General features: G+C 36.1%; 1 protein-coding gene across 3 annotated transcripts in view; it reads left to right on the forward strand.

Moving 5' to 3' along the window:
* LOC107691058 (dipeptidyl peptidase 9) overlaps positions 1-19,353 on the forward strand; it is a 30,745-nt gene that overhangs the window by 7,258 nt on the left and 4,134 nt on the right. For all 3 annotated transcript variants that reach the window (XM_016489539.1, XM_016489540.1, XM_016489541.1), the window contains 13 exons: positions 2,553-2,663; positions 2,812-2,940; positions 3,478-3,539; positions 3,623-3,723; positions 8,390-8,567; positions 8,824-8,983; positions 10,100-10,179; positions 10,272-10,424; positions 12,942-13,077; positions 13,168-13,313; positions 14,595-14,741; positions 16,394-16,546; positions 16,927-17,069. In XM_016489539.1, the coding sequence (XP_016345025.1) occupies positions 2,553-2,663; positions 2,812-2,940; positions 3,478-3,539; positions 3,623-3,723; positions 8,390-8,567; positions 8,824-8,983; positions 10,100-10,179; positions 10,272-10,424; positions 12,942-13,077; positions 13,168-13,313; positions 14,595-14,741; positions 16,394-16,546; positions 16,927-17,069 (1,699 nt within the window). The remainder of the gene's footprint in view (positions 1-2,552; positions 2,664-2,811; positions 2,941-3,477; positions 3,540-3,622; positions 3,724-8,389; positions 8,568-8,823; positions 8,984-10,099; positions 10,180-10,271; positions 10,425-12,941; positions 13,078-13,167; positions 13,314-14,594; positions 14,742-16,393; positions 16,547-16,926; positions 17,070-19,353) is intronic.

Below are 19,353 nucleotides of genomic sequence, written 5' to 3' on the forward strand. Positions count from 1 at the left end.
ACTGCGTTTACCTGAATGATTGTCGAGATGGGTATTTTGTCATAATTTTATGTGTATGTGTCTGTTCAGAGGATTCAGTTCGGTGCTCACGCGCCATCTTAAATACGTGTGCGCACTTCATGTGTGTGCGGCTGTGTGTGTAGAGAACAGCGCGCGAGTAACGAATCGAGTTCCCTTTCGCCTTTTCTCTCAGGAATTGTTTAAAATAAAATAAACACCGGTATTCGGTATGAACCGGTATACCGCCCGACACTATATTGAGGTCTTATGAAGCGAAACGATCAGTCTGTGCAAGAAACTGAACATTATTTACAACATTATTACTTGTAATCTAGAGCCCCAGGGAAACGGTCCTGATCATAATCACTCAAGTCCGAAGCACATTTTTTCTTATGCTTCCTGTTGAGATTGCGCATGTGAACCTAATGTTACTTTTTATATCGCTTGAGGCATTCCGATGAACAGTACAACACAGGTATCCTCTCTGTTGTAAACAAACACAGCGTCAGTTCACGTTTGCTCCTGTGCATATGTCATTATGCGACAGGATGCGTTCATTTCAGATTTGCGTGGACACGCTCAGGACCGTTTGCTAGAGGCTGTGGATGTTGTAAATAATGTTCAGTTTCTTGCACAGACCAATCGTTTCGCTTCATAATTCATTTTGTGTTGCCTGTATGTGTTTTTTTGATTCTCAAAGTGACGGTAGCCGTCGACTTGCATTTTATGAATCACCAAGGTTTCAACTAAAAATCTTCTTTCCACTGAAGGAAAAAGTCACCCATGTCTCGGATAGGGCTGGGTATCGAGTTTGATACTTTTTAGGCACCGACCGAATTGCCTCGAGACCATCGAGTATCGAAAAACGTCTCGTCGTTCAGTACCAAATTTCGATTGCAAACGACAAGCAACAGACCGTTCATTCAGTCATTCATTTCAAATGGAGAGTAGCGCGGGAGCTGCGTGGAGTTCCGATCATATGCAGATGTCCGTTCATACTAACGTTACACGGATTTCATAAAATTGGTATCGAAAAAAGTATCGTTCAGGAACCGGTATCGAAGTCAATGTATCGGTATCGATATCGAAAAATTTTGAATGATACCCAGCCCTAGTCTCGGATGGCCTGAGGGTGAGCAAATTAACAGCAAATTTTCATTTTTGCAGAATATTCCTTTGATGTCTCAGGGCTTGAATTTCGGCGCGGAATTGCGCATAATTTTACTGCTTCCCGCAGTTTACGCTCTTGTAACGTGGGAAATTCCCGTAAATATTTCAGCGTGAAAGGCGCTCGGGACAGATGACGGAATGTATCATTTGCACGCGCTTTTGAGTCTTACAATTTTTAACATTCAAGTGCTCAATTCAGTAGTTGCGCGTGCTCTGTGAGACCCCTTTCTGTGAGCTCACACCCAAAGCGTGCGCACATAGAGCCGCATCTGAGAGCATGCGACTGCAGAATGAAGTTGTGTTGCGCCTTATTGCGCGTAAACGGCCAGATGCATACAGAATGATGTCAAAATGCCCATCTTGATGAGTATTCACGTAAACAGTTGATTTATACTAAACATTGTCGTTTATAGGCTATTAAAACTGTTGAGAAACAAAACTTACGTGTAACCGTTAGATCTATGCATAAGGTCTTAAAGAGACAGCAACCTAAATAAACCTGCTGCTGTCTGTTTATATTTTAAAGTTATTTTTGTTTTTGTTATTTTAAAGTTAAATAGATTATGTAGTTTCTGTGTATTTCTATACCTGAATATTACTGTTATACATACCTGAAAAACTTAAAGCACAGTTAATTTTAGTTGTATCTTGTTATTGTATTTGTTTGTGCCATTGCTTGTCATTTATCTATTCTTATTTTATTACTGATTGTTTACTTGTCTTTTTTAGTTCAAATAAATTCAATTCAGAGTTTGAAATCAAAGTTCTTTTTAAGAATCTTCCTCACAATATAAATATGAATCAACATTATAAATTGTACAACACAAATACACTGGGTGAGGGAACATTTAGGTTGGGTTATTGTAATTTAAAATTATTATTTTTTTAAATAATAAAAATAAATAAAATCCCCTCAAATAAAAAAAAAACCCTCATAAGAGCCACTTAAAGGTCGAATTCCCCCCCATTTTCCAAAACGAAACTCAGGCCCTGTGTCTTTGGAACTGAGGGATGAATCAAAATGATAGTCTGAAAATCGACAGTGTGCAATAAGCTGAAAATAACTGGAAGTATTCCTGGAAGCTTTGTGTTGTATGAACATTAATCATCCCTTTATGATTAATGGCTGTAACTTACAGTCAAAGTCTTTTTAAATGGTTTGGAGAGGGGCTGTGCTTTTGCCAAGGAAAGCTGCATTATCACTGTTTAGGATTTTTCAGAATAAAAAGTAGTGAAATTTGGTGTGTAACTAGTCTCATGGAAGTAGTTTTTTTTTTTTATGATTAAGAATGCTTCTCTGAGCATTGATCCATATAGAAAGCACATCAGGTTACATTGAATGGACTGTTCTGAAATCTGATATTTCTGCTACCCTTGTCCAGGATTGAATAACGTCAAGGAAGACCCGAAGTCTGCTGGTGTCGCAACCTTTGTGATCCAGGAGGAGTTTGACCGCTTCACAGGATACTGGTGGTCTCCAGCTGCTCCTGAAGGTTTGTGGGACACCTAAAGCAGTAGTTGTCAGTCTTCTTGGATTGAAGGCCCCCCACTGGGATTTTTTTGTACATTTGCCCTTTTATACTCAAAATGCCTCCGCCACCTGCTGTGTACCCTTATCGTCCTGTTCTTGTTTGCTTGCAGACGCAGATGGAGGCAGAACGCTCCAGCTGCTCTATGAGGAGGTTGACGAGTCAGAAGTAGAGATTATTCATGTGTCCTCGCCAGCTTTGGAGGAGCGGAAGGCAGATGTGTACAGATATCCTCGCACCGGTAATCACAAACACACACTGTTAAAACAACACAAACATGTGTATATATGCAAATGAATCACCACACTGAAATGCAGATAGTGTTTCTGTGCTGTTTTAGCACAGTTGTAAGCTTGCCGTCTGAACTGGATGTGATGAGACTGGCTTGTGTGAAAGACAGTAGTTCTAGACAGCCCGTCTTTATATTGCATTGGCCTCGCCGGTTGAACAAAACGACATACAGTGGAACCAGTGTAGTCTGTTTTGTGAACAAATGACTCCCAGATTAACAGATTAACAGAATCGATCAAAGAGGCTGCTGATTTAATGGGCTGCAAGTCATAATGTCCATCTCCCCTCAACTTCCTCAGTAGTACTTGGTTATTACCAGAATCATTAAGTGTAACTGAAGCCAGAAATTATGGCATAAACACAATTCATAAATGTATTCTTAAGAGTACAGCTCTTTGATTCTTTGTATTGTTTTGTATATTAGCGATATTTTGTCAATGGAGTTGTGTTAATTGTAATGCTAATGAATCCTTCTCGATGCTTGTAGGAAGTAAGAACCCTCAAATTAGCCTGAAACTAGCAGAGATTCAGACCGACCAACACGGCAAGGTAGGTGCCTGTGCCCAGGCTCACTTTTTCTTTCTCTATGCCTGGTAGAAAGGCTTTATAATGTTCTCTTATTCTTTTTGTAGATTATTAGCGCACAAAACAAAGAGCTTGTTCTCCCGTTTACCACGCTCTTTCCTGGGGTTGAGTACATCGCAAGAGCTGGATGGACAAGAGACGGCAAATTGTAAGTAACAAGAAGTAATTGCTTTAGAGTAGGGCTGGAGCGATATGGCCAAAAAAATGACCATGATAAAATTGTTCGTATCAGTCGATTTCGATAATTGTCACGATAAATGTCAAATATTTATTTCCTTCAAGTTTAAAGGCAGATTTTTGCTCCTAAGTGAAAGTTGTAGAAAGCAGACCATTAACTGTGGTTTTAAACGAACATGACAAACACTTTTTGAAATCTTTCCAGTCGTTTTTCCTTAACAAAACAAATATCTTAATAAAAAAATTAATTTCTTAGAATCTGCATGTTCTAATGAGTGATATTGTTTCAAATCATGAAACAGGTTTGTGTTGCCTGACTTTGATGCGTATCTTCAGCACAGTTTGCAGTGCAGCCTGCAATATTAATAATATTCGTCAAAGACGAAAACGGGTTTAAGCATAAAAACAATAAGTGTAATTCTGCTTTAAATTGTTGTTGTTTTCCCCCCCCAAAATTAAAAATGTTTCTGTTTAATTTAATAGCAATTTTGTTTTAGTTTTTCTGAGCAAAAAATAAATATCATACATTTTTCCCTGATTTACAGAAGAGACCCACTAATCTTTGCTGGTATTCTGCCAAACCATGCACGCAGCAGCCGCTGGCTTTAGTTAAAAACAGCAGTGTTCTGTGAATGTTGATGCTAAACAAATATTTATCGGGGAAGCGTGTATGCTGGGATTTCATGAATTTCATGGAGAAAAAAGTAACGTAACTCATAATGTAACTAATTACTTTTGAAATAAAGTAATCAGAACAGTAACGTGATTACTTTTAAAAGGAGTAATCAGTAATTTAATTACATTTTCAGAGTATCCTCATCCACAGACCCAGCACTGCAGAAGGTGCGTCACTGATAGAACGATCAAATTATTATTAATTTAAGATATATACACATTTATATATGGGTCAAAGACGAAAAAGGGTTTAAGCATAAAAACAATAAGTGTAATACTGCTTTAAATTGTTGTTGTTTCCCCCCCCAAAATTAAAAATGTTTCTGTTTAATTTAATAGCAATTTTGTTTTAGTTTTTCTGAGCAAAAAATAAATATCATACATTTTTCCCTGATTTACAGAAGAGACCCACTAAACTGTCATTCAGTGTAACAATCTTATAGGTAGGCATATTTACAACAAAAATAAATGTATGACATTAAAAGAATAATTACTTTCACCCCAAATACTAATTAGTTGTAATTTTACATTTTTAAAATTTGCCACTATCCTCGGTTTTGCCCATTTGTCAGCAGTGTTGGGCAGTAACGCATTACTTAGTAACGCGTTACTGTAATTTGATTACTTTTTTAGTAACGGAGTAATTTAACGTGTTATAATTTTCTAACAGTAACAATTTTTTACTCCGTTTAAAACACAATAAAATTTAATATGCTCCCTTATTCTTTTATATATTTTAATATGTACAGGTCAGAATAAGCATGTTGTTTGAATTTTTACATAAATATTGTGTTACACTGAATGACAATGTAACATTATTTCAACCAAATTTTGACATTTTATTCTCCAAAAACTAATTTGAAACCTTAAAAGTAGACACTTTACTTATATTTAATGTGCTTTCTATGGACATAAAATCACTTTTGTAAATTTCTTTTGATGCGGACATCTTAACGTCTTTGACCCTATTACATTATTTATTTTAGAAATGCACATTTGACAGCAGCTTGAGATGCAGATGTAAATTTATGTTCATTATCAAAAACAGTCTCTTTTGTATATGGTGAAATTTAATTATATTTGTTTTACTCAATTTAACCATTGTTCTTCCATAGTAGCATGCATTTAGATCATGAGATCACAGTTAAAACCACACATAGCACCTCAATACCATGGTAAAAATGTAACCATATGGTTTCTAGGTATGTGTATGAAAAGCAGTACTCTAAATGCATTTAGTATAAATTCACAAATGCTATAGCTTAATCACAAAAAATACTGCAATTATATTCCATTACTCCTTTAATACATTTAATACATGTCTACATTAATAATATAAGAAAATTTGATATGAATATCCCACATTTCTGCCACAATATTAGTTTTACTGCATGGTAAATGATGGCGATTTGTAGATTTAAAGTCTTCTGACTGTATCGTTGCTCACAATGTTTCTCATGTTTGTCAGCGCTATTTCACCCGGCTTTAAACTAGTTTAAAGGGGTCATATGATGCTGCTAAAAAGAACATTATTTTGTGTATTTGGTGTAATGAAATGTGTTTATGCGGTTTAAGGTTCAAAAAACACATTATTTTCCACATACTGTACATTATTGTTTCTCCTCTATGCCCCGCCTTTCTGAAACGCATCGATTTTTACTCATCGTTCTGAAAAGCGAGGTGTGCTCTGATTGGCCAGCTATCCAGTGCGTTGTGATTGGCCGAATACCTCAAGTGTGTGACGGAAATGTTACGCCCCTTACTGCGTTACATTCGCTACAGGAGGCCTTTGTTAACCCCCCGGAGCCGTGTGAGACACTTTTTTTTTTTTAATGGATGGGCGCTTTTTATTTAACTGCTGTTGGACGGCATGCAACACCCGCTGACTGGCAGCAGCTTGAGATGCAGATGTAAATTTATGTTCATTATCAAAAACAGTCTCTTTTGTATATGGTGAAATTTAATTATATTTGTTTTACTCAATTTAACCATTGTTCTTCCATAGTAGCATGCATTTAGATCATGAGATCACAGTTAAAACCACACATAGCACCTCAATACCATGGTAAAAATGTAACCATATGGTTTCTAGGTATGTGTATGAAAAGCAGTACTCTAAATGCATTTAGTATAAATTCACAAATGCTATAGCTTAATCACAAAAAATACTGCAATTATATTCCATTACTCCTTTAATACATTTAATACATGTCTACATTAATAATATAAGAAAATTTGATATGAATATCCCACATTTCTGCCACAATATTAGTTTTACTGCATGGTAAATGATGGCGATTTGTAGATTTAAAGTCTTCTGACTGTATCGTTGCTCACAATGTTTCTCATGTTTGTCAGCGCTATTTCACCCGGCTTTAAACTAGTTTAAAGGGGTCATATGATGCTGCTAAAAAGAACATTATTTTGTGTATTTGGTGTAATGAAATGTGTTTATGCGGTTTAAGGTTCAAAAAACACATTATTTTCCACATACTGTACATTATTGTTTCTCCTCTATGCCCCGCCTTTCTGAAACGCATCGATTTTTACTCATCGTTCTGAAAAGCGAGGTGTGCTCTGATTGGCCAGCTATCCAGTGCGTTGTGATTGGCCGAATACCTCAAGTGTGTGACGGAAATGTTACGCCCCTTACTGCGTTACATTCGCTACAGGAGGCCTTTGTTAACCCCCCGGAGCCGTGTGAGACACTTTTTTTTTTTTAATGGATGGGCGCTTTTTATTTAACTTCTTTTGGACTGGTGACTGGGTGAGAAATTTATGGGTTATTTTACATTTTTGGGTGAACTAACCCTTTAAAGTTCATAAGTGCAGCGCTGCTTTGTTTACAGCGGAAACCAAGGAAACGCTTTAAGCACCACCTGCTGGCAGAGAGTGAATCTGCATCTCATTCAGCTCGTCCGCTGTTTCTGTTTCATGCAGATATTTTTGTAGTTTCACGAAACTGAAGTCAAATCATTCAGTTTTTGCTTCAAATTTCAAAATTATACAATCTAATTTAGATTAAAAACTGCTCATGTTGCATGTATGCAGCATCTTTGTTTGGATCATGATTAAAATGCAGTGGTTGCCTCTAATTTTAAATGGAAAGAGCACAGACAAAGCCTTAATTTGTTTATATGAAGAGATTTATTTTATTTGTGTTACTTATTGTGTACTTGTGTTATTTATATGATTTGGGGCTTGTTTTCAAATTTCAATTTAGTTTTGTTATTTACATTCACATTATATTTAAATTTTGTTATTTAGCTGACGCTTTTATCCAAGGCGACTAACAAATGAGGACAATAGAAGCAATCAAAACCAACAAAAGAGCAATAAAATGCAAGTGCTATATTAGTATATTATTATAGTGTTATATTTCAATTTCACGAAGAAACGTGCAGCATTTTGCCCAAGCAATAATAAAAGGACACATTTAATTTATAATTTGTCTTAAATCTCATTTTGTTAAAAGAAATCGTGAATCGAATTGTGACTTGAGTGATTCGTTACATCCCTATTTATTATAGTTAACTGAAACTAAAACCATCTAAACTATCAGACATTTTTGTTACTTAAATTAAATGTTAACTGAAATAAAATCTAGAAAAACTAAAATTCTTATTTTATTTATTTCAGCTAGTTGCCATGGCAGCATTTCTCATTTTCGTTCAGTTTCACTTGATGTACTATAAAATAAAATAAAATAAAAATTGAAATAGAAATTAATAAAACTATATAGACATTTAAAAGAATGCTCATAAAAATGACTAAACACAACAGAATTACTAAAACTTTAAAATTTAAATATAAATAAACTATTAAAATCAAAACCGATTCAAAATAGTAATTAAAGGGGTCATATGATGCGATTTCAAGCTTTCCTTTCTCTTTGGAGTGTTACAAGCTGTAATAGTATCTCAGTGATACACATTTATATTCTTCATTTTGTCTCTTCCCAGTGCTTGGGCGGTGTTGCTAGACCGCAGTCAACAGAAGCTGCAGTTAGTGCTGTTGCCGCCTGCACTCTTCATAGCCGCGAGCGTGGATGATCTGCAGTGGGAGGAGCATGTGGAAGCCATGCCTGAGGGAGTGCAGCCCTTCATCGTCTACGAGGAGCTCACCGACATCTGGATCAATGTATGCATGAAGATAGCAGAGCAAAGTTAATATCGCTCACTGACCAGAGCAAAAAGAAGAACCATAGAGCATGCTTGAAAGATATTTAACACCGTACCGCTAATAGAGACGTGAAAGAATGTCTTAAATTAAATTGAACGTTTTATGATGTGTTTAGCTGTTACGCTACCTTTTAAAGTTTGAGGTCAGTAAAATCGAAATAAATAATCCTCAATACTTTTTGGGTCATATTTATTTCTTGTCTCATTCCCAACAGGTCCATGATATCTTCTATCCCTTCATTCAAACAACTAATGACAAGATCACATTCCTGTGGGTGAACGAATCACAAACGGGCTTCTGCCATTTGTACAGAATAACCAGCCTCTTACAGCCGGGCTGCCAGCAGTGGACCAGAGAATACAGTCCTGCAGACGGTCAGACGTTTGAGCTTGAACAGATTGAACAAAAACAAAAACATATTCATAGCACTGTATTAGAAAACTTCATACAACAAAACTTCATTTAACAAACATTATACAGTGCTTATCTGATCAATAGTGATCAATGAACATTTAAATATTAAAAAAATCAAATGTGCAAAGAGTTCAGAATGTCATCAAGCTAGTGATTTCACTGTTTTTAAACTATTATGAAGCCTAAAAACAATGTCTCTTCTTTGAGTCGTGCACAAACTACCTGGATTTACCTGCAATATGAATTGAATATTAATTATGTGTTATGTATTAATTCATGTCATACTATTGTGAAGCAGGGATTAAAGTTCCGTCGCTACGACGGATTTCCGTCAGTTCATAAAGACAGTCACTTGCTTTATTCCTGAATGATTCAGCCGTTCGAACGAATCAATTGAATGAATGATTCAGTGATAAAATCAGTGACTTGCCGCCACCTGCTGGTATATAAAATTTTGAATACAGAAATATGATTCAAATAACTTAAATTATACGCTAAAAATTTAACTAAATCCGCCAGCAGGTGGCGACAAGTCACTGATTTTATCACTGAATCATTCATTCAGTCTTTATGAACTGACATGTAACTTTAATCCCTGGTGAAGACATGGCTCATGAATATTTATTAAACTATTTCGCTGGGTACACCAGTACTCAAGCAATGTCTGCATGAGCTAACGAACATTTATGCACTATACTACTTTATAATTTCATGTCAGAATGTGTGTACAGGACATGTTTAGGAGGAAAAATAGATATCCATAATAGTGTTTGTAGATTAATAGAGCGGATAGGAAATATTAGCTGAGCATAAAAAATGTTTTAAGTTAAGGTGTCTGATGTCCTTTTTCCCAAATCATGTTATATCATAGGATTTTAAATTTTGTGGTAAATATTTCATTTATTTATTTTAATTGTTTGATCTTGCTTATGTTGTATTGACACATTAACATTAAAAAGTGCCATTTTTGTAGTGTTGTGCAGAGTCACGTTTTTCACTATGGCCTCTGTTGTGCTTTTAAACATTTAAACATGGAGCCTTGTAATATTAATGACTACCTTTAATGTTTTGTTTAGATGATTTCAAATGCCCAATAGAGGAGGAGGTGACTTTAACGAGTGGAGAGTGGGAAGTCTTGGCCAGACACGGCTCAAAGGTTTGATGTTATATTTAATGACGTTAAAATACAGATGACTTCCATAAATTCCCATATGGTTGGTAACACTTTACCTTCATCTTCATTTGCAGATCTGGGTCAACGAAGAAACCAAACTGGTGTATTTCCAGGGAACGAAAGATACTCCGCTTGAGCACCATCTGTATGTTGTGAGCTACGAATCTCCTGGAGAAACTGTTAGACTTACTAAGCCTGGTTTCTCTCACAGCTGCTCAGTTAGCCAGGTGTGTGTGTGTGTGTGTGTGTGTGTGCATGCGAAACACTGTTAAAGGAGACATCGGATGCAAAATTCACTTTTACATGGTGTTTGCATATAAATGTCTTATCAGTGTGTGGACACAGCCACCCTACAATGATAAAAATCCACTCCTTTTTTTTAATCCCCAAAAAACCTAAACAGTATTAATTATCAAGCCATTTTGATTTTCTGAGCATTATGACGGTATATATTAGCCAAAATTACTAAATATTGAGAATGCAACAGCGCATATTATATTTTTATAACTCCAAATGATCATACACTGATCAGAACCAGCCGATAATAACCTCCTTTGATTCGATACATCTCTCAACTTGACACTCAAATTAACGGATCACATGTTAATGATGCAGAAGACTGGAGTCAAATAATGACATGGTTATAAGGAGTGTATTATTTAAACTACTTAGTCAGCACTAACAGTAGCTAATGTTCAGTTTGCATACTTCTGCTCTCACTATTGAACTCTTCCCTCTCTTGATTAAAGCTCCAGGTGAAGGGTTGCCAGTTATCACAAAAAGAGCAAAACAAGCCCCTTATAAATGCAGTATAATAAGCAGATACCAGGGAACAAATTTAAACAACAGAACTAGTATTAATAGTGTCCTACAAAATTAAAAGGAAGTAAATGTAATTATGAATAGAATATTTCGATATTAAAAACTGACTGAAGTAAAACAATAAAATTAGATTTAAAAATAATTTAGAAACACCTTATTTAAATTTTAATTGCACCTACAAGTTGCATTTGATTTCATTCAGTTTGGGCCAGTTAATCTAAAAGTTGAGTGTGCTTTTACTAAATAATTTACCAAATAAAAGAAAATTCAAACAAGGTGAAGTACTTTTCATTTTTAATGTATTTGAGTTTATTTATTATATAAAGCCACTTTTGTCGATTTTCAGAATATAAATAACTATATTGTGAAATATATTGTTACCGTGAAATAAAATTAGTCATACAGCGAAACAGAATTTTGGTCATACCGCCCACCCCTAGTATGGTGTCATACTGCTCAGGCCCGCGACTGACAGACTGTCCCATGTTAGCATGTTCCCGCCCTCAGCCAGTTCCGCTGTCCGCCATTTTCTCCATGCTCGAGCAGCTGTAGTGACAATGTCTCGTAAGCAATGCAGGTGTTTTGTAGTTGGAGGTAAAAGTGAGCATGAGGCCGGTTTCACACCGCAAGCGTGAGCGGCACATGAGCAGCCGTGCCGTCGCGAGTCCGCAGCTGCAGTGACGATGAAGTTACGCTGACGCGAAGCTCAAGCTTGCGGTGTGAAACCGGCGTAAGAGTCTTCATTTTCTCCTGATATCAGAGCCACTGAGGACGCAGTGGATGAGTTTTGTTTTTGATGGTAACGCACCACCGAATACAAAAACAGAAGAGAGGGGCGGGGTGATAAGGAGCTCATTATCATTTAAAGAGACATGCACCGAAACAGGTCGCTGCGAACAGAGCTGTATCTGACAAGGTAAAAGGGTGCTGTTTTACACGTCCACTGAGGAGTTTTAGCAAAAGTATGTTGCAGGCATTTTATGAAGACCCTAAAGGCCCTAAATCATACCAACTTTTGGAAAATGGGCATCCAATGTCCCCTTTAAGGCCTGTTGCCACCAAATCCACAAAAATTGCGAATGGTTTGTTACCAAAAAATGCTGATGCTAGTTTTTTCATAAACATTAGTTAACGTATTATGAATACACTTTGTAAACAATTAATTAATAACATTATAATTAATTAATAATAAATATGTTTATTGAAAACCATACACAGGACTAAATGTTACAGTCCTGCAGTGCTATTGTGGCATTTATGCTAACAGTCAAAAGTTTGGAGTAATTTTTTTTTTTTTTAAAAGAAGTCTCTCACTAAGGCTGCATTTATTTGATCAAAAAGTCAAAAAGAAAAAAAGTACAGTAAAAAAAAAAAACAGTTTTTTTTTTTTTTTTAATATTACAATTCAAATAACTGTTTCCATATTTCAGTATGTAACTTTCTGTGATAACGCTGAATTTTCAATAGTCATCACTGTCACTTTCGATCAGTTGAATGCATCCTTGCATCCATCTTTTTTTTTTTAATCTTGCATACTTTTTGGGTAGTTTTTTCCCACAAAAATTTTAAGCAGCAAAAAACATTTTCAACATTGAGGATAATAAGAAATGTTTTCTTTTTTCATCAAATAAATGCAGCCTTGGTGAGCATAAGAGACTTATTTCAAAAGCATTAAAGATCTTAATTATTCCAAACTACAGATAGAGTATACTACATGAACCGTATGAACAAATATGAAGCTTTCAGTCTAATAGCCAATGACAAAAAATCTGAATAAACTTTACTTTACAACATCTTGAAGCAAACCAAGCAGTGTTTCATGACAGGCCTTTGCAGAGCCATCAATCACTCTTCCTCATTCTGTTGCATGCTCATGATTTGTGTGCAGTCTCTGACTGTCTGTTTCTCCTGTTTCATTGCAGAACTTTGACATGTTCATTAGCCACTACAGTAACGTGAGCACGCCTCCGTGCGTTCACGTCTACAAACTGATGGGTTCTGACAGTGACCCCCTGCACAAAGAGCCAGAGTTCTGGGCGAGCATGATGGAGGCTGCAGGTGAGAGCAGGGCCGTGAGCTCAGGGTGATGTTACACAGCAATAGGAAAGAATAACTGAAAACATGCTTGCTTTTGTCTGTGCTGTGCAGGTTGCCCGGCTGATTATGTCCCTCCTGAGATATTCAGCTTCCCTGCTAGTTCCGGTTTCCAGATCTATGGAATGCTGTACAAACCTCACAACCTGAAACCAGGCAAAAAACACCCCACAATCCTGTTTGTGTACGGCGGCCCACAGGTGGGTTTGGTTGAAAAGTGTCACTATAGATTTTTGAAAAATGCCTTGTATGTGAAAGTAATACTTTCACCTAAAATGAAAATTCTGCCATCGTTTATTCACCCATTTGCTCTGTTAGCCAGGTGTGTGTGGGAGACACTGTTTAGGCCTGTTTACTCCAAATCAGAGGCAACAAAACTGCATTAAAAACAGAAATGGCGTATGATTTTTATTTTTTATTTTTTTTTTACAAAAATGGCTCATCTAAACTTGGGCTGACAAAGAATCCCCTGGAAATATGACATGAAGAAAATGTATCCAGAATTTTCGGCTTTAATGAAGAATTTCATTTCATCTTTGGCTTATATTTTAGTGGTTGCATAAGTGGGAGAAAATGTATATTACAATTTAATAAATCTTTACAAGAAGATTCTATACATTAACATTAATGCAATAGTACTATGAACAATCCTTACAGAATTTATTAATTATAATGTATGTAAATTAGTTCATGTAAAAACATTTTTTCCAAATTGCATAAACATCAGGTAATGAATAGACATTTGTAAACAATTAATTTAACATTATAATTATAATTAATAAAAAGTAATAGTTTCACCCAAAATGAAAATTCTGCTGTCATTGTCAGGATGTTTAACACCTGTATGGAATACTTTTTTTTGACTACAGAATACTTTGGCTCGGGCTGGGACTGTCAAACTCCAAAATAATAATAGTAATAATAACACATAAACAAATAATCCATTTGGCATGCATAACTTGTGCAATATATTCCAAGTCATATGATAGATTTGTGTAATGAACATGTCAGTTTTTTTTCAGTAAAATAACTTGACCTCTGCCGTAACTCTCCACGGCTTGTTCCGTTAATGAGAGAAATTACAAATTTGTCAAATAATTCTTTCGAGTCAGATCTTTTCTAAATATTTAGTTCACCTTGGGAGTTGACAAAACTCATTGATTTATTGATATGGTTTCAGCAGATCACAGCCCATTCGGAGAGAAAGTTCATGTTTGATTATGGTATTGTTTTTGGAATGTGGTGCTTTGTTCTTTTTAAAGCTTGAAAGCTCCGCTCACCATGAATTGTAAATGCATGGGGAGAAAACAACTGGTACAAAATCATATGAACCACAGCAGAGTGAGGAAGGGGTGACAGTGGTCATTTTAGCATGGGCCGTCCCCTCTAAATGCAGTACTGTATTGAATTTGTGACACATCAACTAGAAGTTGCATTGTAATTTCTTTACGAGTTTCAAATCTTTTCTCGTTTTTTTTTAGGTGCAGTTAGTGAATAACTCTTACAAGGGTGTGAAGTATCTGCGTCTGAACACGTTGGCGTCTCTGGGTTATGCAGTGGTGGTCATCGACGGAAGAGGGTCATGCCAAAGAGGCCTCAAGTTTGAAGGGGCCCTTAAAAACAAAATGGTAACTAGAACTGATGGTCTAGTTTTGTGTAACCAGACATTTGACAATTTTGGTCAATATTGCAGCCAAAAGAACTGAACACTTAAACAGGAATTGACTGACATATGCAAAAACAAATGGGGATTGGTCTTTACACAGCTGAGTTAAGGCTGCTCTGTGCCTGCTCAAAATTAAGTATTAAGACCCACCCACTCTGACCCACCTCAGCCACTAGTATCTTAAATGCATTTATCCCACCTCTCACCAGCATTAAAGAGTCGGTATGAAGACACCTAAATGCCACTTCAGAAGCACTTCTGTGCAGTGTACAGTACATTTAGCAGTAGAAATGAGACAGAGTCAGTCACTCAGATTGGAACTGGTGATTTCAGCCAGCTCTTGGCATTTTTCTGAGCAGTGTGCATCACGTGGCCCGTGATCTGTTGGCATGCGAGTGCTGTCTGAACCTGAGATTATAAACAGTCTGACATTTAACACATTATCGCCTGCTTTTAAAAGGTCAGCCAGCATGCATTGAAAACAGGTTGCATAAATGCTTTATATAGACGCAAATATGATCATGCGGCAATTTTAGTTGTCCGAGTGATCGGTCGTGAAATGTTAAGGTGTTAAAATGATTACAGAGTGACAGCTCACGCTGACTCTGACACATGATCTCACATGTAACTCAGTCAGAGACTGAATTAGACGCCTCCAGTTCTGACCAACTCATATTTGTATCACTGCTTTTTGAAGGTCACGTATGTCTGATATAAAGTAAGTTTGTGTTATGACATTGGCACATGACTACTGCTTAATTTGATGACATTTTATAAATGATTATTAAAGGAACATGTTTTATGATTTGTCTGGAACCAGTAAGCAACCACCTAGCATTCATCCAGAAAAACTAAGGTAACAGCTAGTTTATTTGGGATGAATACTAGGTTGTTGCTTGCAGGCAATGACTGTATATATGCAGTTTTTCAAAAGTTTGGGGCTTTATTTATTTATTTTTGAGAAATTAATACTTTTATCCAGCAAGTATGCTTTAAATTGATCAAATGTGACATTTAGAATGTTACAAAAGATTTCCATTTCAAATAAATGCTGTTTTTTCCTTTTTTTCCATCAAAAAAGTATATAAATGTCAACATGTTATAAAAATAAAATTATAATAAATGTCAGCATATTAGAATGATTTCTGAAGGATCATGTGACACAAAAAATTCAACTTTGCCATCACAGGAATAAATGACATTTTACAATATATTTTTTCAAAATTGTAGTAAAATTTCGCAATATTACTGTCTTTACCGTTTTTTATCAAATAAATGCAGCCTTAGTGAGCACTAGAAACTTTTCAAAAACAAAATCTTTCCGACCCCAAACTTTTGAATGGCAGTGTACAGGTGCATCTCAATAAATTAGAATGTCGTGGAAAAGTTCATTTATTTCAGTAATTCAACTCAAATAAATGAACTTTTCCACGACATTCTAATTTATTGAGATGCACCTGTATGTAGGTTTTGATATACATTTTTTAAAATGAGTATTTCGCATGGTTGAAGTTAACGATCATTGAATGCAGCATACCAGGCTTAAGTAAGGTTATAAACGAGGTGTACGATACTCTTCTGTTTATATTACTGTTCTTTCCTCCTCGACCTCAGGGGCAGGTGGAGATTGAAGATCAGGTGGAGGGACTTCAGTATGTAGCAGAGAATTACAAGTTCATAGACATGAGTCGAGTTGCCATCCATGGTTGGTCTTATGGTGGATTCCTGTCTCTCATGGGCCTCATTCACAGGCCAAACATCTTCAAGGTGAGATTTACAGCTGCTCCAGTGTCATGGCGTCATCTTAAATAATTCACCCGAAAATAAGAATTCTTGTCAGTTTTCAGTTTTTGCTGTGCTATCTCTCAACCCCACCCATGTATGTTGATAAAACCTACTTTAACCAGCAGGTGGCGTCTCAAATGCACATTACCAGATATTGAATTGCTGATGTTTGTTGCTTTGCTAAAATTGTAATGACAGTCAATCAAAGTTTTTTTTTTTTTATATATACTTTTGGAATTGCCAAAATAGAAGTGACCGTTGTATTTTGGATATAAGCAACATACCTTTTCAAAGGGCTAAAATCAGTAGCTGTAGTTTTATTCTCATCATGTGTTAAGCAAATTAGCCATTCTGTGCTCCAGGTGGCCATAGCAGGAGCTCCTGTGACGGTGTGGATGGCATACGATACGGGCTACACCGAACGCTACATGGACGTGCCTGAAAATAACCAGCAGGGGTATGAGGCGGGCTCCGTCGCCCTGCACGTCGACAAGCTTCCCAACGAGTGAGTTACTGCGGCTCAGGCCAGAGCACATTCACCCTGATTGTGTGTCATTGGCATACAGCTTCGTCTCAGTGATTTGCTCCTTGCCTTAAAAACCAGAGTATCATATTTGATACATCAGGCTGTTATGGCTCATATTATGAAATATGGAGCTCAGACTCAGGGATGAAACGCCTCAATTTCACACAGAGGCCAAAACGGAGTTATTTATATGGCCAAAAATGAAGATGAAGTTCTGATAGTTTGTAAGTCAATGCAGACTACTTAAATCTAAATCTAAAATGTACATTCGGTGTTCTATGAGCCTGTTTACACCTGGTCACTTAATGCGTTTTCTCTGGTCGGATAGCTATCTGATCGTGAAAAGACCAGGTGTAAATGACCTCCGAAATGCTTTTGAGATGGATTTAAATCCGATCGCTCAAACCATTTCAGGACGAGATCTGAGACTCATTCCAGATGAAACTGGACAAGTGTAAATGCATCTGGTTGTTGAAACCACATACAGTGGAATGCGAAAGTTTGGGAACCCCTTGCAGAATCTGTGAATGGGGGGTGGGGGGACTTTTTGAATTTGAAGATCAAGGTAAATTGTACTTAATTTGTCTTCTGGGAAACATGCAAGTATCTTCTGTTGCTTACGAAGGGCAGTACTAAATGGAAAAAAATTATATTTCAACAAAATAAGAAAAATTTGGACATCATCCTGTTCAAAAGTTTTCAAAAAGGCTCTTAATGCATCGTGTTTCCTTCTGGAGCATCAGTGAATGTTTGAACCTTTTTTAACACATACAGTCACTGCTGGAAACGGTTCAAATATGCAAAAGATGCTGAAAAACCAAAGAATGTGCAGGAGCTGGGGGGGGTTTCTGAAGAACAGCAGGCAGTTGAACTGTTCAGAACAAACAAGGGACTCATGAACAACTATCACAAAACATAAAAACAGTCGTGGATCATCCAGGTAACCACACACAGTATTAAGAACCAAGGGTTCCCAAACTTTTGAATGGGGTTATTTTAATAATTTCAGCTATTTTTTTTTCTTGTAGACTAAATGTAAACATCTTTTATGTAAAATATCATACCCAGGACAGTACTAAATAAAAAATAACATGCATTTTGTATTATCTCTCTTATTTTGTTAAAATTATTCACATTTTCACAGATTCTGCAAGGGGTTCCCAAGCTTTCGCATGCCAATGTATGTAAACTTTACTCCTCCCAACGTTGCATTCGAATTGTAGGTGTGCGTCAAGCAGCCTTATCAGTAGCGCACGAAATGCTACGACGATGTAAGCATCATTGCATTTTAATGCTTTTGTTAGCCTATCCAGTTTAACCCATTAGATGCGGTGCTGCTACGTTGTTCATTCAAAATACTGCAGAAAAAGAGAACAATCAATGCGGGGAAGATGTTGTTTACGTCAAAACTGAAACCAAGCCGTTCACACAGAACGCATATTTATCGCATTTTCTAGAGGGACATCTATCACCGCTACACTCGCGTCTCGCACAAGAGAGTATTAAACGATAAATTACATGCATGATGCTGTTTTGTTTCTAATTGTTTAAGAAACTTTATCGGTTATATGATATGATATGGTTTATAAACATTATTTTAAACATTATGCACTTTTTTCAAAGATAGTCGTGTTATTTTATTATGCTTTGACGAAACGTGCATAATATTTTGCTCGATGCGCCCTCTTGTGGTCTCAGGAGAGAAGCCAAAAGCTTTGTTTCCCCCCTAACTGAAATTATGCCTTTTAAATTTGAGTATAATTCGAATATTGATAATATTTTTTATTTTATTTTTTTATTTAGTCATTTATTAGACGCTTTTATCCAAAGCGACTTACAAATGAGGACAACAGAAGCAATCAATTGTAGTATTAAAACAACAAAACTACAACTTTCTACTTATACACATTTTAAAAATAAAGAGATTAAATAAAAATGACAAATGCATACAACAAACAACAAAAACTTAACATTTAAATGAAAAACAAAAAATAAAGCTAAAAACAATTCAAAATATTAAAGAACAAAAGGTATAAGAGTATAATAATGATTCTAACATAACACTAAGCCAAACACCAAAAAAACTACTACATATGTGTATGTACAACCACACACACATACATATATTAATACTGTATATGTACATACACATTTATAAATTCAATATATATATATTATTTCATTTCCATTTAGTTTGTTGAAGTATTAAAATAACTCAAATTAAATAAAACTAAAAACTTAATAAAAGACCTATACAGACATA

This window comes from Sinocyclocheilus anshuiensis, unplaced genomic scaffold (assembly GCF_001515605.1).
Source record: "Sinocyclocheilus anshuiensis isolate Anshui unplaced genomic scaffold, SAMN03320099.WGS_v1.1 scaffold158, whole genome shotgun sequence".
Taxonomy (NCBI): domain Eukaryota; kingdom Metazoa; phylum Chordata; class Actinopteri; order Cypriniformes; family Cyprinidae; genus Sinocyclocheilus; species Sinocyclocheilus anshuiensis.